Below are 21,499 nucleotides of genomic sequence, written 5' to 3'. Positions count from 1 at the left end.
GAAGAAGAAAAAGAACAAGGGATAGAGACTTTGTTCAATCATATCATAGCTGAAAACTTCCCTAAATTAATGCAAGAGAAACTCTCACAAATCCAAGAAGCACAGAGGACTCCATTAAAGAGAAACCCAAAGAAACCTACACCAAGACACATCATAATTAAAATACCAAAGCTAAGTGATAAAGAGAAAATATTAAAAGCTGCAAGAGAAAAAAAAGTTATCACCTACAAAGGAGCCCCCATAAGGATGACATCTGACTTCTCAACAGAAACACTTGAGGCCAGAAGGGAATGGCAAGAAATATTCAAAGTAATGCAGAACAAGAACCTACAACCAAGACTACTTTATCCAGCAAGGCTATCGTTTAAAATCGAAGGAAAAATAAAAAGCTTCCCAGACAAAAAACAACTCAAGGAATTCATTACAACCAAACCAATGCTGCAGGAAATATTAAGGGGCCTGGTGTAAACAGATCAAAGTGGGAAAAGAATACTGCAAAAAAAAAAAAAAAAGAAAGAAATACACCTTTAAAGAAGAAAATGGCAATAAACAACTACATATCAATAATAACCTTAAATGTAAATGGAATAAGTGATCCAATCAAAAGACATAGGGTAGCTGCATGGATAAGAAAACAGGACCCATACATATGTTGTCTACAAGAGACACACCTTAGAACAAAAGACATACATAGATTGAAGGTAAAAGGATGGAAAAAAACGTTTCATGCAAACGGAAATGAAAAAAAAGCTGGGGTAGCAATACTTATATCAGACAAATTGGACTTTAAAACAAAGGATATAATAAGAGATAAAGAAGGCCACTACATAATGATAAAGGGAGTAATCCAACAGGAAGATATAACTATTATAAATATCTATGCACCTAATATAGGAGCACCTAAATATATAAAGCAGACTTTGATGGATTTAAAGGGCGAGATCAACAGCAATACTATAATAGTAGGGGATTTCAATACCCCACTAACATCATTAGATAGATCCTCAAGAAAGAAAATTAACAAAGAAACAGCAGACTTATTGGAGACACGAGATCAACTCGATTTAATAGATATCTTCAGAACCTTTCACCCTAAAGCAGCAGAATATACATTCTTTTCAAGTGCTCATGGTACATTCTCTAGGATAGACCACATGTTAGGGCACAAAAGTGCTCTCAACAAATTTAAGAAGACTGTAATCGTATCAAGCACTTTCTCCGATAACAACGGCATGAAACTAGAAATGAATCACAGCAGAAAAGCTCAAAAATTCTCAAACTCATGGAAACTAAATAGCAGGTTGTTAAATAATGAATGGATTAAGAATGAGATCAAAGAAGAAATAAAAAAATTCCTAGAAACGAATGACAATGAGCATACAACAACTCAAAATTTATGGGACACAGCGAAAGCAGTGCTTAAAGGGAAGTTCATAGCACTACAGGCACACTTTCAGAAGCTAGAAAAAGCTCAAATAAACAACTTAACCCTGCATCTAAAAGAATTAGAAAAAGAACAGCAAGTAAAGCCCAAATGTAGTAGAAGGAAGAAAATAATAAAGATCAGAGCAGAAATAAATGACATAGAGGCTAAAGAAACAATACAGAAGATCAATGAAACTAGGAGCTGGTTCTTTGAAAAGGTAAACAAGATGATGAACCTTTAACTAGACTCACCAAGAAAAAGAGAGAGAGGACTCAAATAAATAAAATTAGAAATGAGAGAGGAGAAATAACAACTGACACAACAGAAATACAAAATATTGTAAGAAAATACTATGAAGAACTGTATGCCAAAAAACTAGACAACCTAGATGAAATGGAAAAATTCCTTGAAACATACAATCTTCCAAAAATCAATCTGGAAGAATCAGAAAACCTAAACAGACCGATTACAACAAAGGAGATCGAAAGAGTTATCAAAAAACTCCCAAAAAAGAAAAGTCCAGGGCCCGATGACTTCACAACAGAATTCTACCAAATATTCAAAGAAGAACTAACTCCTATCCTTCTCAAACTATTTCAAAAAATTCAAGAGGAAGGAAGACTTCCAAGTTCCTTTTATGAGGCGAGCATAATTCTGATTCCAAAACCAGGCAAAGACAACACAAAGAAAGAAAATTATAGGCCAATATCTCTGATGAATATAGATGCTAAAATCCTCAACAAAATATTAGCAAACCGGATCCAACAATATATGGAAAAAATCATACACCATGATCAAGTGGGATTTATTCTGGGGAGGCAAGGATGGTACAATATTCGTAAATCAATCAATGTGATTCATCACATAAACAAAAAGGAGAAAAACCATATGATAATTTCAATGGATGCAGAAAAAGCATTTGATAAAATCCAGCACCCATTCATGATCAAAACTCTCAGCAAAGTGGGAATACAGGGAACATACCTCAACATGATAAAAGCCATCTATGAGAAACCCACAGCCAACATCATACTCAATGGGCAAAAATTAAAAGCAATACCCTTAAGATCAGGAACAAGGCAGGGGTGCCCCCTTTCACTACTCTTATGTAAGATAGTCCTAGAAGTCCTAGCCACAGCTATCAGACAAGAAGAAGAAATAAAAGGCATTCAAGTTGGAAATGAAGAAGTAAAACTATCATTATTTGCAGATGATATGATATTGTATATAGAAAATCCTAAAGTCTCAGTCAAAAAGCTACTGCACCTGATAAATGAATTCAGCAAAGTGGCAGGATATAAAATCAATACTCAGAAATCAGAGGCATTTTTATACACCAACAATGAACAGTCAGAAAGAGAAATTAAGGAAACAATCCCCTTCACAATTACAACCAAAAAAATAAAGTACCTAGGAATAAACTTAACCAAGGAGACTAAAGACTTGTACTCGGAAAATTACAAAGCATTGATAAAAGAAATCAAGGAAGATACAAACAAGTGGAAGTATATACCATGCTCATGGTTAGGAAGAATAAACATCATTAAAATGTCTATATTACCCTAAGCAATCTATAAATTCAATGCAATACCAATTAAAATACCAATGACATACTTCATAGATATAGAACACATATTCCAAAAATTTATATGGAACCAAAAGAGAACACAAATAGCCTCAGCAATCTTAAAAAAGAAGAATAAAGTGGGAGGTATCACACTTCCTAATATCAAGTTATACTACAAGGCCATTGTACTCAAAACAGCCTGGTACTGGCATAAGAACAGGCATATAGATCAATGGAACAGAACAGAGACCCCAGAAATAAACCCACAGTTCTATGGACAACTGATATTTGACAAAGGAGGCAAGGAAATACAATGGAGTAAAGACAGCCTCTTTAACAAATGATGTTGGGAAAATTGGACAGCTACCTGCAAAAAAATGAAACTAGATCACCAGCTTACACCACTCACAAAAATAAACTCAAAATGGATAAAAGACTTAAATGTAGGCCGTGAAACCATAAGCATCTTAGAAGAAAACATAGGCAGTAAGCTCTCGGATATCTCTCGGAGCAATATATTTGCTGATTTATCTCCATGGGGAAGTGAAATAAAAGACAGGATAAACAAATGGGACTATATCAAACTAAAAAGCTTTTGCACAGCTAAAGACAACAAGAACAGAATAAAAAGACAAACTACACAATGGGAGAATATATTTAACAATGCGTCTGATAAAGGGTTAATAACCAAAATTTATAAAGAACTCATAAATCTCAACACCAGGAAGACAAACAATCCAATCCAAAAATGGGCAAAAGAGATGAATAGACACTTCTCCAAAGAGGACATACAGATGGCCAACAGGCATATGAAAAAATGCTCAACATCACTAATCATTAGAGAAATGCAAATTAAAACCACAATGAGATATCACCTCACACCAGTCAGAATGGCGCTCATCAACAAAACAACACAGAATAACTGCTGGCGAGGATGTGGAGAAAAGGGAACCCTCCTGCACTGCTGGTGGGAATGCAGACTGGTGCAGCCTCTGTGGAAAACAGTATGGAGATTCCTCAAAAAACTGAAAATCGAACTGCCTTTTGACCCAGCTATCCCACTTTTAGGAATATACCCCAAGGACACCATAGAACGGCTCCAAAAGGAGAAATGCACCCCCATGTTTGTGGCAGCATTGTTCACAATAGCCAAGATCTGGAAACAGCCCAAGTGTCCGTCAGAGGATGACTGGATTAAAAAGCTTTGGTACATATATACTATGGAGTACTACTCAGCCATAAGAAATGATGACATCAGATCATTTACAATAACATGGATGGACCTTGATAACATTATATGGAGTGAAATAAGTAAATCAGAAAAAAAAACTAAGAACTATATGAATCCATACATAGAAGGGACATAAAAATGAGACTCAGAGACATGAACAAGATTGTGATGGCAACAGGGGTGGGGGTTGGGGGGAGGGGGGATGGGGTGAAGAAGGAGAGAGGGGTTGGGGGAGGGGAGGGGCACAAAGAAAACCAGATAGAAAGTGACAGAAGACAATTTAACTTTGGGGGAGTGGTATACAGCACAATCAAATGTCAAAATAATCTAGAGATGTTTTTCCTCAACATATGTACCCTGATTTATCAATGTCACTGCATTAAATTTAATAAAAAAAAGAAAAAGATACAATAATATGGAAAAATATTTCTTGGAAAGGAAGAATAAATACAGTTAAAATAGCTACATTACTCAAAGCAATATACAAATTTAATGCAATTTCCATCAAAATTCCAATGTCATTTTTTAAAGAAATGAACAAAAAATCATCAGGTTTATATAAAACCATAAAAAAACCCTAATAACCAAAGTAACCCTAAGGAAAAAAAACAAAGCTGGAGGCATCACAAACGTGACTTCAAATTATACTACAGAGCCATGATAATTAAAATAGTATGGTATTAGCAGAAATATAGCCACACAGAGGAACAGAATTGAGAGCCCAGAAATAAAACCACATACATATGATCAAATCATCTTGATAAAGAAGTCAAAAACACACAATAGAGAAAAGGAAGTCTCTTCAATAATGGTGCTGGGAAAATTGGAAAGCCACAAGCAAAAGAATGAAATTTGACTACAGTTTGTCTCCTTGCACAAAACTTAGTTCATAATGAATCAAAGACCTAAATATAAGATCTGAAATAATAAATTACATAGAAAAAACATAGGTATTAAACTCATGGACCTTGGCTGTAGAGAACATTTTATGAATTTAACGTATTTTTTGCTCCATAAGTCACACCTGACCTTAAGACACACCTTGGGTTTTAAGGAGGAAAATAAGAAAAAAAATATTCTGAACCAAATAGTGTGTTAAAATATTTAATAAAATACCATATTTTTTGCTCCATAAGACATGGGAATTTTCCCCTTCATTTTTGGGGGAAAAAGTGCATCTTATGGAGAGAAAAATACGGTAATCCCAAAGGCAAGGAAAGTAAAGGCAAAGATAAATGAATGGGACTACATCAAACCAAGAAGCTTCGCACAGCAAAAGAAACTGACAATAAAACAAACAGACAGCCAACTAAATGAGAGATCATATTTGCAAACAACAGCTCAGATAAGGGGTTAATATCCAAAATATATAAAGAACTCACAAAACTCCACAACAAACAAGCAAACAATCCAATAAAAAATGGGAAGAGGACGTGAACAGACACTTCTCCCAAGAAGAAATACAAATACCAATAGATATATGAAAAGATGCTCATCTTCATTAGCTATTAGAGAAATGCAAATCAAAACTACAATGAGATACCACCTCACACCTGTTAGACTAGCTACAACAAGACAGGTAATAACAAGTGCTAGAGAGGCTGCAGAGAAAAAGGAACCCTCATTCACTGTTGGTGGGAATGTAAATTAGTACAACCACTATGAAAGAAACTATGGTGGTTCCTCAAAAAAATTAAGAATAGAACTACCATATGACCCAGCAATTCCTCTATTGGGTGTCTACCTCCAAAACTCCAAAACATTGGTATATAAAGACACATGCAGCCCCATGTTCATTGCAGCATTGTTCATGGTGGCCAAGACATGGAAACAACCGAAATGCCCTTCAATAGAGGATTGATAAAGAAGATTTGGTACATATATACTATGGAATACTACTCAGCCATAAGAAATGATGACATCGTATCATTTATGACAACATGGATGGACCTTGATAACATTATACTGAGTGAAATAAGTAAATCAGAAAAAGCTAAGAACTGTATGATTCCATATATAGGTGGGACACAAAGTTGAGACTCATGGACATAGATAGAGTGCAGTGGTTACCAGGGGGAGGAGAAGGGAAAAAAGGGGGAGGGTGAAGAAAGGGGAGGGGCATAAAGAGAAACAAATATAAGGTAAGGGAGGATGATCTGATTTTGGGTGATAGGTATACAGCATAATCAACTGTCCAAATGATGTGGAGATGTTTTCTCTAAATCTATGTACTCTGATTGACCAATGTCACCCTGTTAAATTTAGTTGTCTAAATAAAAATAAATAAATTTTTAAAAATAGAACATCAACCTTTAAAAAATACATAAAAATCAATTAAAATAATTCATCACATCAATAGGTTATTAAAAAATATTTCATGGTCATATAAATAGGTACAGAAGAAGTATTTCACAAACTCTAACACTCTTTCATGTTAAAAATTCTCACAAACTAGGATTAGGGTGGAACTTCCTCAACTTGATGAACAACATCTACAAAAAACCCTACAGTTTACATTGTACTTAATGGTGAGACATTAGAAGTTTTTGTGCTGTGATAAGAGCAAAGCAATAATTTCCCCTCTCACCACTCCTTTTCAATATTGTATTGGAATTCATAGCTAATAAAGTAACACAAGAAGAGGAAATAAAAGATATTCAGATTGGAAATAAAGAAAACTATTTTTGTTTACAAATGATTTGATAGTCAATGTAGAAAATCCAAAGAATTGACCAAAAATACTCCTGGAACTAATAAGAAATTATATCAAGTTTTCAGGATACAAAGTTAATATTTAAAAGTTAAGAAATCCTTAAGAAAAAAGGAGTGTGGGGAGGTAGAAGAGGGTAAATAAATAAATAGTAATGGATGGAGATTTGACTTGAGGTGGGTGAATAAAACAATACAATGTACAGATAATATATTTTTAATTGTACACCTAAAACCTATATAATTTTATTAATTGATGTCACCTCAATAAAGTAAATTTAAATTTTTTTAATTTAAAAATAAATAAAAATTGGGAGTGGACAGAGTGGATCCTTTTGCTGTCTACCAGTAATAAACAATTAGAATTTTAAGTTAAAAACTCAATACCATTTACATTAATAACCCCTAAAGTAAAATACTTAAGTATAAATCTACAAAAATATGTATGATATCTGTATGAGGAAAACTATAAAATTCTGATGAAGAAAATCAAAGAAGAAATAAATTAATTAATGGAGAGATATTTCATGTTCATGGATAGGAAGGTTCGATATTGTCAAGATGTTAGTTCTTCTCAATTTAATCTATAGAGTTAATGCAATCTCTAACAAAATGATAACAAGTTATTTTGTGGATATTGACAAAATAAAGTTTATATGGAGAGGCAAAATACCCAGAATAGTCAACACAATTTTGAAGGAGAAAAAAATTGTAGAACTGACACTATCCAGCCTCAAGGTTTACTGTAAAGCTACAGTATTAAGACAGTGTGGTATTGTTGAAAGAATAGACAAATAAGTCAATGGAATAGAATAAAGAGCCTAGAAGTAACACATACAAATATAGTTCAATTGATCCTTGACAAAGGAGCAGAGGCAATACCATAGAGAAAAGATACCTTTTTAAATACATGGTTCTAGAATAGTGGGACATTCACATGCAAAAAAATAAAAAGAATCTAAACACAGACCTTACAATCTTTATAAAAATTACTGTATTTCCCCATGTATAAGGTGCTCCCATGTATAAGATGCACCTTAATTTTGGGGCCTGAATTTTGAAAAAAAAATGTATTACATAGTTATTGAACTCAAGTTTTATTCATCATAAAATTTATACAACTCCTCATCACTGTCAAAACTCCCATCCATTAGCTGTCCTCATCTGTGTCTGATGACGAATCACTGTCTTCAACAATGAACACAAAAACAAGCTCAAAACAGCGGGAAATGTAAGTAAAAAAATCTACAACCACTGTATAAGATGCATCCAGTTTTTAGACCCCAAAATATTCAAAACAAGGTGCGTGTTATACATGGGGAAATACGGTAATTCAAAATGCATCACAAATCTAAATGTAAACATAAAACGCTTAGAAGGTAACATAGATAAAAATTAAATGACCTTGGGTTTGTCAGTAACTTTTTAGATATAATTAAAAGCATAATTTATAAAAGAAAAAGTTGATAAATTAGACCTCATAAATATTAAAAACTTCTGCCTTACAAAAAAACACTGTCAAGAGAATGAGTCAAGCTACAGACTGGGATAAAATATTTGCAAATGACAGATTCCATAAAAAGACTGTTACCTGAAATATAAAGAACTCTTAAAACTCAAAAATCAGAAAACTAACAGCTCAATTAGAAAATAGGCAGGCCCTGGCCGGTGGCTCAGTGGATAGAGTATCGGCCAGCATGTGGACTCTCCAGGTTAGATCCTCAGTCAGGGCATACAGGAGAAGCGATCATTTGCTTCTCTCCCCCTTTCTTTCCCATTCTCTCCCTTTTCTCCTCCCAAAGCCAGTGACTGGATTAGTTCAAGTGTGGTCCTGGGCACGGAGGATAGCTCCATTGGTCCAAGCGCATCAGCCTCAGGTGCTAAAAATAGTTCAGCTGGAGCTTTGGCCCCAGACCACGTTGCCATGTTGATCCCAGTCAAGGCTCATGCAGGAGTCTGTCTTATATCTCCCCTCCTCTCACCTAAAAGGAAGGAAAGAAGAAAGGAAGGAAGGAAGGAAGGAAGGAAGGGAGGGAGGGAGGGAGGGAGGGAGGGAGGGAGGAAGGGAATAGGCCAAACACTTTCATAAACACCTCACCAACGAAGATATACAGATGGCGTATAAGCACATGAAAAGATACTTCACATCATTCGTCATTAGGAAAATGCAGGTTGAGACAACGAGATACCCCTACATACCTATTAGAATGGTGAAAATCCCAAACAACACCAAATGCTGGTGAGGATGTAGAGCAAGAACTCTCATTCATTGCTGGTGGGAATGCAAAATGGTAAAACCACAATAAAGACAGTTTGGTGGTTTTTTACAAAACTAAACATACTCTCACCATACAATTCAGCAATCATATTCCTTAATATTTACCCAAATGAACTGAAATCTTATCTTCCTACAAAAGCCTACACAAGATGCTTATAACAGCATGGATTCATCAACTGTAGCAAATGTGCCTCCTGCCATGGGATGTGGGTAGTGGAGGAGGCTCTGTGAGGGAGGGATATATGGGAACACCCTGCTCTGTGTACTTTCTGCTCAATTTTGCTGTGAATCTAAACTGCTCTAAAAATTAAAGTCTATTTTTTTATATGATACAACCATTTGAGAGCATTAGTGAACATTTATGCACGCACGCGCGCGCGCGCGTGTGTGTGAAATTTATTGTGGTTTTGATTATGTGAGATTGCTTGACTGGGCTGACCATACATTTACTCTTGATGCAGTAATTCTAATCCTAGGTGTTTGTGCAAAATGAAAACATACATCCACACAAAGATTCACAAGTATGTTCAGAACTGTTTTGTGGACAGTTGCCTCAAACGGGAACCCATCAGTCAGAATGGGTGAAGAAAGTATGGCCTATTCATACAATGGCACATCACTTGGCAATAAAAAAGAATAAACTGCCAAAATTACTGCAATGTAGATGAACCTCAAAAATATTTTGCTGAGTGAAAAAAAACACATACACAATTTTAAAGTATATACTGTATGATTCCACTTATATAAAGTTTTAAAATAAATTATTCTAAGGTGTAAAAAATCAAAACAGTGATTGCTAGGCAACAGGGTTATAAGGAAAGAACACAAAGGAATTATCTGCAATAATGCAAGTGTTCTATATCTTGATATTGTGTGGGTTCTGTACAGTTTAGGTCAATAAACAAAAAAATTTAAATAAAAAGAAAGAATGTTTCACTTCTCAAGTTTTTATAGTAGCAAGGGGGAAGAAAGAAGTAAATTGGGACTGGAATCTATATAGATTAGCCAATCAACAGTTTCTGCCACAGGGTTCAGACTTCCCTAGCCATATAGAGTATTCTCTTATTCAAAAAATCCAGCTGTTTCCCAGAAGCAGCTGAGGGAAGGCCAGGGGAAAATTGGAAGAAAGTTAAGTGTATTAGGTCCTTCTGAGGCCTTCTTTGCAGTATTAGTTCCACAGATTTGTACCAGGGTATCAATGATCAGCTACTAATCCCAACCCTAGGCTAAAAGTGAGATTATAAATGTTAATAGGTAGAAATAGTCACTCAATATCAAGAAATCTCAGATGGTACTGTTTGAGGCATATTTGATCTCTAGGATATTCATACTCTAAGAATAAAATGATTTTGAAATTACTCCAAATTATCCTGAATGTACCTAGTACATTCACAGGTAACCAGGTTATTTCCCCTTTATTGAAGTAAAGGAGTTTCACCAGAAGGCAAAAGTACTGAGACATCATTCCATAAGGCTGCACCTCATTGAATCACCTACATTATGTAATTCAGGTATTTGTGTATCTCATTAAAGGATTGTTGGAGTATTTTTTATCCAACTGCACTTTTTTAAAAAAATGATGTAATATAATGAGGTGGACGGTAAGTGGTGAGGAGGTAGAAACCAGAAGATCAAAGTGGGGCAGGAGTAAGAAGGGAGGCAGGGATGTGAGGGAGGCAGCAGAGAGGGAAAGACATTAGTTCACTGGTCACTCTTTCTGGAGATTTTATTGGCCCCTCCGGAGAGCTGACTTGGGTCTCTTCAAATCCTGTTCTTATCAAGGATCTTGGATTCAGAGAGGAGAATCTGGCCCCTCGTTCCCTCATCCATGCCCCTTGGCCCTGCTCACCCCAGACGTGATCTACAATAGCCCTGCTGTTCAGCTCACTCTCTCCCCACCCTCACATCCTCTCCAAAGCCCTTCTTTCCCCCACCAACATAACTTGCCTCTGAGCATCTAAATGCCTCTCTCGTCATTTACACATCATTCCTCCTCCCCCAACTAGTTTCCGCCCATTGGTTAGGAAAGCCAAGGGTTGTTCCTTCTTCCAAATATGTGCTTCAGTCTCCAGTCCAGTTATGCATATATCAGTTACTTAAACATTCAAGTGTACCTACCTACCCAATATCAGCATCTACAGGGTAAGTCAAAAGGAAATGAACAATTTAAAAAATGTATTACTCAGGAAATAGGTTTTATAGGAACATGTCACAAAATCAATTGAAATCAGGTTTTTTTCACAGTCATATAAATGCTCAATTTGTGTCTTTTAAGGCACATGACATGCTTCAAGCCTGTAGGTTAATATTTGTACCTCAATCCTTTCCAGACTCTCTGTTGCATATCGTTGGTGATGGTTGAAATGGTAGCCACAATGCTTCCTCATCTCCTCCAGGTTATGAGGAGGAAGTTGGACAAATATGAGGTTCTTGACTTATCCTTCCCAGAAGGCACCTGGAGTGATATCTGGGGATTTGGGACTGCAGTCCCAGAGGCAGGTCAATGCTTGAACTGAGCATTCATTGAGCTCTGTGGAAAGTGTTCTTTCAAAGACCTCTAGACCCTATGATTGACCTTAAGTAGAGCCCATCCTAATTGAAAATAGAGTTGTCAGAAACTTCCCGCAACTATAGACAAAGCCATTCAGGTATCATGTCCAGAGGTGCAACCCTGTCACTGTTTTCTGTGAAAAGAAAAAAAATAATAGGTGGCCCATGTGAGACATACAGGGAAATGCTGCAGTTTAGTGCATACTACATGTTCTCAAACAGCCTAGTTACTAAGTAAAGCAATTTTAAAAGTTTCAATACTTTCTGAACCACTACTTTTTCATAGAAGGCTGCCCTTTTACTCCAACTTTGGTGCTACTATGTGTTCTTTATAAACACATGGCTGCAGTTTCCTTTTCAGTGGGTGCTCCGTAGGGGCAGGACTGGGTCTGTGGGATTCCCTCTGAGCAGCAGCATCCTGTGCTGGAGCTTGCAGCAGTAGGCACTTAGTCTTAAGCTTTTGACAGGTGATGACAAAAGCCTATATCCCTCATGCTTATCGGCCAGCTCCACCCAGGAAGGCAGAAAGACAGGGCAAATCCTCTTGAGGTAGATTTTCCATGAGCTCAAGCGTCAGCGGTTTCCTCTCACCTTCTGCCATGCTGGAACAAATGCAGTTTGGATTAAGCCCTGGGCCTTAGACCAAACCTTCCTCATTCCCTGGCAATCAGAAGCAGCACCAGGCTGCAAGGAGGTTCCCCTGGAAGAGAAGCTGCATTCAGCAGCCTGCTGGGAGGAGGCCAGCTGTCCCTGGAGTTACTCACTGCTTGCTGCAGTTTCTCTCACATAGTTGCATGAACTATCACTCTTTGCTCTAATCTTATTATGAAGGTCTGGCCTTCCTATCCTATTCTTCTGGGAAAATATTTGTCACCTGAACTCCACCATGGAACATGATTCAGGGTCACTGCGAGATTTCATTTGAAAAGTCAATTCTCTAACCATTCAGTGTGTCCCAACCACCTATGAACACAGCCTACTCCTGAATGTCAAAGCGGAGGACTGGACTCTAAAGGAGGAAAAAAGTTCAGCTTAGCTCATGGAAGCAGTCTAAAAGTGGATTAGGAAACATGGAGCATCTCCCCACACCCAAACAAAGATACAGAAAATCAAGGGCAAATGAATCAAGTACAAAGTTGACCTTTTAAGGTTGACGAGACTAGGAAAGAGTGTAATCAGGACTGGATCTGCCACGGATGCCTCATCATGCCTCCTGAGCCCTCTCAACTGACCTCACTCATGGTCAGGGTCACAGGGATTGGTTCCCAGGGCATCATTCCCTGGTAGGTAGTATTGGAAATTTGGGGGGAAAAGGTATATCCTTATATATAATATATTATATATAATATTAATATTAGAGAATGTCTTATAAGTCAACCAGTAAGAGAAATACATGTGTCAGGACACTGAATGTGATACTTGTGCATTGCTGGTACTGCCTGATATGCATGCCAATCTTGGGATTAGATAATATGTTGAAGTTAAGTCATTCTCTGATAGGCTAAATGGTTGAATGTGAGGTTCCTGCTGCAATTAGATTATATACTTCATTCAGAGATGAGTCCACCTCTCACCCCAGAAATAAATAAAATCAGTACTAAAGGAGAAACTGATCTGGTTACCTGTGCTGGTAGATGGCAGCCCGTCTCTGTGTGCACAGCCCAGAGGACAGACGAGGACCCAGCAGAGGACGGTGCAGGGGAGCCTGGCTCCAGAGAGGGAAAGGAACAGCCCGCTGGGCTCCCACCAAGGACTCTGATCCTCCTTCCGATTGCCAATCACCGTTATCTTCCAGCAACTTGGACGAGGTGTTGCCCAAGCATCTGCCTGTGTGTAGCTTCCACGTCCTTACTACTGTTGCTTTCATTTCCTTTCACCACCACCCCACACGTTACACACAGACACACATAGGCTGCATTTGTGTTCTAGTTCTTGAAGTCTCTGGTGGGTACCTGTATACAGCAAGCTTTTTCATACTTCCATCACAATAATGATATTAGCTCACCTTCGCTGAGAGCTTATGTGCAGAAACTGCTAAGGCTTTTACATTAATCGTTGCCTGTAATCCTCACAACACTGAGAGGTAGGTACTATTTTCACCCCCAGTTGAAATCTGTAAAAATGAATAACCTGCATACAAACACAGGGAGCCTGAGGACTGTGTCTCCAAAGCCCATACTCTTAACCAGGAGTTGGCAGGCTTTTCTTGACAGGGCCAAATAATAAATGTCTTAGTCTTTGTGAGTCATACACTCTATTACAACTACGCAACTCTGTCATCACAGTGCGAAAACAACCAGGGGCTTTGACATGAACATAAGACACTGGGCAAATGCATGCCGCTCCCACCCGACTTGACAACAACTCCAACCTTTCCTGACATCATCTGTGCCTAGATTAAAGCCTCTGTCCCCAAAATAAGTAGTATGGATCACAACACAATGCCGTGAGAAGGAACGCTTCTTTCCCAGAACTTGGTGACAGCACATTTCTTGGTCAAACATTGTGCAACTAGGGTCAGGGGAGGGGAACTGTTTCCAGTGTCTGTTCCCAGCCAGACACTGAATTAGCATCTCCTTTGGGCAGGGAATGCCCTGCCCTCTTACATACAATCCCTCAAAACAATGAAGAGATGAGTCTGCTTATAAAACAGTACCAGGAGCTTTCCTCGGATCATCCCAATGTGGTGCTTATCTTTCTTTGCCTGGTCGTCCATTTAACCAGATGTTCTCCTGGAACAACATGCCTGCACTTGCTCCCAGTGCTCTTTGTGCTCAGCCCTTAATGTCTGGACTGGAAAAAAAAAAAAAATGAACCTCATTCCCCTCTGAATCAAGAGTCATAGTCATTTGACAGCTTTTATCTTTTCTAAGAAAGTGTGTAGGAATTTAAGATACCAAGCACTGAGAAAAGAAATACACAGTTGGAATTTACTTGTGATATCACCACACTTGTAAGGGCACATTTTTTATGATTCACTGCTTTTAAATGCCCTCACTTTGTCTAGACACCCATTAAGATACTTGATTCTTGAGGTGTAAGAGATCTCCAAATCTGTTGAAATAAAAATTCCGTGAATTACTTATTGATTTTTGTCCTATTTATTTTAGATGCTTTAAGTTAATCTCTAAGTGAACATTCCAAAGCAGTCGAGAAACAGGGTCTATGAATGCTAAGTGGAAAGAAAAATTGATATGCTCATCAGCTCACTAGAAAAGCACACCTTGAGGAGGGAGGCACAGGCATGGAGAGAACCCGGGCAGCAGTCAGGGCTCTAAGCAGACTGGCCTCGGGCGATGTCCTCTCAGAAAACTACCCATTGAGCACCTTATTGGACAGGACAGAGAGTAATTGTTGACCTTGTACTGTAAAACCTCAGTTATTTTGTTCTTCTTGCCTTTCAAGAAAAGCTCATAGCCCCTGTTACCATGGCCAAGTCACCAGAAACGACACCCAGGAGCTCCAGAAGGGCAGGTTCGAACATGGTGGGAAGAACACTGCAGGACACTTCCTGCTCAGGGCATGAGCAGACGCCAGTACTCCCTCACACACGGTCCCATCCTGATGGGAAGGGTGGTGCTGGTGTAGGAGAAAACCTGTGTGGGAAGGGGACACACAGAGGTGTGTCTGAGTAAGCAGAAGGAAAAGACAATTATCATAGATCACTGCCTTGTCTTCTTTGTTTGAGAACATGACTAACTCATGACTTCAGTGAATTTACATTCAACCTTATTGTGTAGGGATCAAGTCAAGGCTGGAAGGCAAGAGAATTTCTCCATGAATCAAGGAAACCAAAAAATGCAATCTTTATATTCCATACCTTTCTAGATGCTGGAGGTGACCTCACTATTTGTAAGGCCCAACCCTTCCAATCTGCAAGCTCACCTTCCAGGACTGAGCCCAGCCCATTTTCACCATATATAAACTGTTGCTGGGACTCTCATCACACACAGACTTTCCTCTCAGCTCTGCTCTCCAGCCTCTCACGCTTTCTTCAGCCTTCTCATCTTCAAGAACCATGTCTAGCAAATCCACCGTGAGGACCCAAAGCACCAGCCACCGTGGCTTCAGTGCCGGCTCAGCCAGAGGACCCGGGGTCAGCCGCTCTGGCTTCAGCAGTGTCTCTGTGTCCCGCTCCAGAGGCAGTGGTGGCCTTGGTGGAATGTGTGGAGGAGCTGGCTTTGGCAGCCGCAGCCTCTATAACCTGGGAGGCTCCAAGAGGATCTCCATTGGAGGCGGCAGCTGTGCCGTCGGTGGCGGATATGGTGGCAGAGTTGGAGGCAGCTTTGGCTTTGGAGGTGGAGCCGGGAGCGGATTTGGTTTTGGTGGTGCAGCTGGTAGTGGCTTTGGGTTTGGTGGTGGAGCTGGTCTTGCTGGCTTCCCTGTCTGTCCCCCTGGAGGCATCCAAGAGGTCACAGTCAACCAGAGTCTCCTCACCCCTCTGAACCTGCAAATCGACCCCGCCATCCAGCGGGTGAGAACTGAGGAGCGGGAGCAGATCAAGACCCTCAACAACAAGTTCGCCTCCTTCATCGACAAGGTGAGCTGGGAAGCACTGCCCTGCAGTAGGGAATCAGAGTCCCCGAGCTACAGGACCAACAACTGTCCTGCCAGGGGGAGAATAAGGGAGAGGGATGGAGGACTCAGACTAGCTCTTTCCTGGGATGCCAAATTAGCTCCATGTTGACCATAGGCAGAAGGAGATCAAATCATTCAGAACTTCAAAAGCTCTTAGATGTCTCTGATTCCTGTCTAGAAAAATTCTCAGCTTTTGACAACCGTGGGACAAAGAAAAAGCAGTTAGAAACTGGAATGAGTCAACTTTACAATCTGAACCTAAAACATTAGCAATAAAATTCTAGCGGAAAACTGTTCTAGGGCTCTGGGCAAGAGGAAAAAGAGTGACAGAAAAGGGAAAATAAAAATACTTCTGCCTGGATTAAAATAAAAGATTCAGAAACACCTACATAGCCATTGAAATACTAAATATGTAGAACTGGGTAATGACCATCGATGGAGTTTATTTTTAAAAAAGATTTGTGCATTGAATGGACCGTTAGATTAGAAAGCAACAATAGATTGGAATTTAATCATCAGATTCTAAACATTTAATAGTCCTTTAACTAAGGTACTATTAAAAAAAAAGTTTTGTGCAATGTATCAGGAAAATACTGTTTTGAACTAGATATGTCATTGAACTTCTCAAAAGCAAAAGAAGCAATGTTGAAAGTCACTGACAGGCTTCATAACTTAGAGGGTGAGATCACCTCAAGGTCCATGAGAAAATGTCACTGATGAGATCTTTCTGCGTGAAGAAAGCAGTTTGGTGGAGCAGGACTGTCAGCATGAACTTCTGCACCTGTTCTATAGTAGCCCATAACCGTGGTGACCACTCAGCCATTCTCCAGCACCCAACAGCTCAAATCACTTTTCTCCTTCCTTCACCTGGCAAATAACCACCTTGCATTCCTGTAGGTGCGCTTCCTGGAGCAGCAGAACAAGGTCCTGGACACCAAGTGGACCCTGCTGCAGGAGCAGGGCACCAAGACCGTGAGGCAGAACCTGGAGCCTTTGTTCGAGCAGTACATCAACAACCTCAGGAGACAGCTGGACAGTATCGTTGGGGAGAGAGGCCGCCTGGACTCGGAGCTCAGGGGCATGCAGGACATGGTGGAGGACTTCAAGAGCAAGTGAGTTAAAGGAGAGAAATAGGCTCAGTTTTCTGAAGCATGTACGTGAAACCTAGTGAGTGTCCAGGTACAGATGTGAGCATGGTTTGGTAGCAACACATGTCCACGAAAATGAAATCTGCAAATGTTACCTAAAAACAAACCCCCAGACAAAAAGGCCAGATAAGTGGATAGGGAAAGCAAAACAAGAAACAATTTAGGACACAAAAACTTCTCTCAGGCTCATGGGCAAGAAGCTTTCATTTGGATAGATGCATCATGGGAAGTTCTGACTCCAGGCTGCCTTTTCTGTATCATCTTCACCACTGACTCAGTTACATCTATGTCTTTCTCATTCTAGATATGAAGATGAAATCAATAAGCGCACCACAGCAGAGAATGAATTTGTGACTCTGAAGAAGGTGAGCTGATTAAGATGAGGGGTTCCTGTTTCTTTGCAGAAGGAGAGGTCTCTGGAACCCTGCTCACATCTAAGAAGAACAGGTGGGGAGGCTAAAAGATGGGCAGATGGGGAAGGAGGGCTTGGCTGACTCCATGTGGTTGGCTTATTCTCCAGGATGTGGATGCTGCCTACATGAATAAGGTTGAACTACAGGCCAAGGTAGATGGTCTCATGGATGAAATCAACTTCACGAGAGCCTTCTATGACGCAGTAAGCATCTCCTTTTACTTACTCTAATGAGGCTCCGCAAAAGGATGGAAGATTGTGGGGTGGGAAGTCTGTAAACGTCACAAGAGAAAATGATCTGATGATCTTCTGTTCTGCAGGAACTGGCTCAGATGCAAACCCACATCTCAGACACTTCTGTGGTCCTGTCGATGGACAACAACCGTGACCTAGACCTGAACAGCATCATCGCTGAGGTGAAAGCCCAATATGAGGACATCGCTCAAAGGAGCCGGGCTGAGGCTGAGTCCTGGTACCAGACCAAGGTGAGCAGTGAGTGGACAGCTGCTGAGAAATCCCTATGACCGCTCCCAAAACAGCAGCAAAGCCACCAGACTTCAGTGGGAAAATGCAATTCTAGGAAGCTGGTGTTCTCTCACAAACTGTGTACCCTGCACTGATAGAGTAGATACTTAGAGATTTATGTGCAATTCTAGTAAGTCAAAGAAACCCAAGCAAGAGGAAAGCTAATGTGGATAAGGACTTAGTGATCTCTTCTTTAGCCTCACCATAATGCTGGTTCTCAGAAAACCAGAACAGGACATTGCTGGTGCTGAAGAAAACTAGAAAGTCAGTGCTTTCATAAAAAGGTTGGTCTGACATCAGGGTATAGTATCCAATGACCTGGTAACATCAGCATTTCCTAAAATGTCTTCTGGAGAAGCCATTAGCTTTAATTATTAAGAGCCTGATTCAGTGTAACAGTCCCCGTTCACCTGTGGAAGCCCATATACATCACTTTCTCCACTCTGGACTACAGTACGAGGAGCTGCAGGTCACAGCTGGCAGACACGGGGACGACCTTCGCAACACCAAACAGGAGATCGCTGAGATCAACCGCATGATCCAGAGGCTGAGATCTGAGATCGACCATGTCAAGAAACAGGTATGGTGTGGATTATGAAGGATAGCATCGTTTCCTTGCTAGGCCACCCTGTGGCCATCACAAATGTGGCTATCCTTTGTGAAAGTCCTGGGGATTGGAAAAAGAACAGGGAGAGAGACCATGCAGTTTTCACCTGTAGTGAGTTCCCACAGTAAGGGAGATGGTTCCTAGCCCAAGGGCAGGATTCAAACAGGTGAACCAGCTTCCGCTGTTGGGGCTGCCAATCTACAGCCTTATGCAGGGTAGAAAACAGAGGGGCACGGGCTCTCTCAGCTGACTCATAAACTAGACATGGTTTGCAGAATGGACAGAGACTGGACAAAGAGGGTCTGAACTCCTTTTCCATGCAATCTAGACTCTGAATCTCTTCCTCACTGAGAAAGAGGAATTAGGGTTAGCTGCTCTGGAGATCTAAATTACAAAGTCATTCCACCTATCTCCCCCACAGTGCGCCAACTTGCAGGCCGCCATCGCTGATGCTGAGCAGCGTGGGGAGCTGGCCCTGAAGGACGCCAAGACTAAGCTGACCGAGCTGGAGGACGCCCTGCAGAAGGCCAAGCAGGACATGGCCCGGCTCCTGAAGGAGTACCAGGAGCTGATGAACGTCAAGCTGGCCCTGGACGTGGAGATCGCCACCTACAGGAAGCTGCTGGAAGGCGAGGAGTGCAGGTGGGTAACTCACAACCGCCTCAGTCATCTGGGTGCTCTCCCTGATGTCCCACCATGAACACAAGTTAAAGCACTCTGGGGGTGGCCAGAGTTGCTACTCTCAGAGATCCATTGAGAAGGCAGTTTACCCATGGGTTGTCCTCACATGGAGGCTCCCTCACTGGTCCAGTAGTGGCTCTCTGAGGTCTCATGGTCCCTGTGTTTCCTCCCTCCTAGGCTGAGCGGGGAAGGCGTTGGACCTGTCAACATCTGTAAGTATCTTTGCTGACCTCCCTCCCTTGCCCTGAGATCTTCTGACTGGACTCAGGCTGGCAGAATGCGCTCATCATCTCTGTGTGTCCTTGTCCCCCTCCCCTCCCCAGCTGTGGTGCAGTCCACCGTCTCCGGTGGTTATGGTAGCGGCAGCGGTGCGGGCAGCGGCTTCGGACTGGGCGGAGGCAGCAGCTACTCGTACGGCAGCAGTGGCCTTGGAGGAGGCTTCAGTTCTGGCAGTGGCAGAGGCTTGGCCGGTGGCCTCAGCTCTGGGGGCACAAGTTCCACCATCAAATACACAACCACCTCGACCTCCAGCAGGAAGAGCTACAAGCACTGAAGTCCCCTGTTGACTCTTGGTCCCACATTGTCTCAGGCCTCCTGTCTAGCTGCATGGCCTCTCTTAAGTTGCTTCTTCTCTCCTGCCTCAGATTTCTCTTGGCCCTGGGTGAAGCTGGAGTTGCCTCGTCCTTACTTTCTCTATCTATATCTGCTGGGTCTGAGCTCTCACTCACCTTGGGGAGGTCAACAATCAGTGTTGTGCAGACATGTAGACATCTCTTTTATGTTCCCATATCACTATCAGTTACATCATTCTGCCCTAATTTGGGGATGAAAATGACCAATGCCACTCCGAAAATGGAAACTTGATCTATATCATCTGCAGAATGGGGAGTCTTTCCTTTGAGGTCTGGTGTCCTGCTCATTATAACTCCTCTCAGGAGTTGCCCATAAGACAAATATCTTCTCGTCAGTGTCCCCAGATGCCATTTACACAACACTCCCCTGTTCTGAATCATAGCCCTGCAATGTTTTTCTCCGTTCTTTATCTTGTTGTTGTCGTTGTGTTCAATAAAGCATATTTCTAAGACAAAGATCCTGTGTTGGTCTGTATTGCTGATTAAGTATTCGTTCTGAAACTTTCTCATCCTGCACAACGATCCTCATCTTCGGAAAACCATCTCTCAGCACCACTGATAACTTACCCTGCCTCATACCCAACTCTGTCGGTCAGCATTATGTGATGCTCAGTTATCCTGCGGTCGGATGACTACCAACAACTCTTCAGCCCTCTGCCACTCAAGGCTCCTTCTCTAAATGAAGTCTTTTAAAAAAAAAAAAAAAAAAGAAAGAAAAGAAAAGAAAAGCCAGTGTCCTGGAACCTAAATCAGCATAATCTCATAACAGGGATTTTGTTTCTCCAGCTCCATTATTTGGTGGCTTAGTCCCCACCCTGGTCTCTGAGACTTTTGCCACAAAGTTGTTGATCTAATATAACATCTGAGATGCAGCGAACCATTTGATCCAGAAAAGGAATATCCCCAGGTTGTAGTGACTAAATTAGTAGAGCCACATAGTGCTGAATGAGTCAGAATGGATTTCCTTGCAGCTAAAAACAGCTGGATTTCACTGGGGAACTTCTTTTGACAAACGCTCATTAAAATTTATTGAACTGTACACCTAAAAACAGTAAATTTGACTGCCCATTCATTATATCCCCATACCTTTGAAACAAAATAAAGCTGTCAAAAAAGTCAATAAAATAAATTAATAAAACTTCCAAAAGTGTGGGT

At 40.6% G+C, this 21,499-nt stretch overlaps 1 protein-coding gene across 1 annotated transcript; it reads left to right on the top strand.

Annotated features, from left to right (window-relative positions):
* Positions 1-15,701: 15,701 nt before the first annotated feature.
* Positions 15,702-20,551, top strand: LOC136329446 (keratin, type II cytoskeletal 6A). Its single transcript, XM_066265615.1, has 9 exons — positions 15,702-16,301; positions 17,237-17,451; positions 17,792-17,852; positions 18,008-18,103; positions 18,220-18,384; positions 18,879-19,004; positions 19,453-19,673; positions 19,890-19,924; positions 20,036-20,551. The coding sequence occupies exons 1-9, from the start codon at positions 15,780-15,782 to the stop codon at positions 20,263-20,265; spliced, it is 1,671 nt and encodes a 556-aa protein (XP_066121712.1). The 5' UTR covers positions 15,702-15,779; the 3' UTR covers positions 20,266-20,551.
* The last annotated feature ends 948 nt before the right edge of the window (positions 20,552-21,499 follow it).

The sequence above is a fragment of the Saccopteryx bilineata genome, chromosome 1, assembly GCF_036850765.1.
Source record: "Saccopteryx bilineata isolate mSacBil1 chromosome 1, mSacBil1_pri_phased_curated, whole genome shotgun sequence".
Taxonomy (NCBI): domain Eukaryota; kingdom Metazoa; phylum Chordata; class Mammalia; order Chiroptera; family Emballonuridae; genus Saccopteryx; species Saccopteryx bilineata.
Note: the sequence above shows the minus strand (reverse complement) of the source record. Positions and strands in the feature narration are given on the sequence as shown.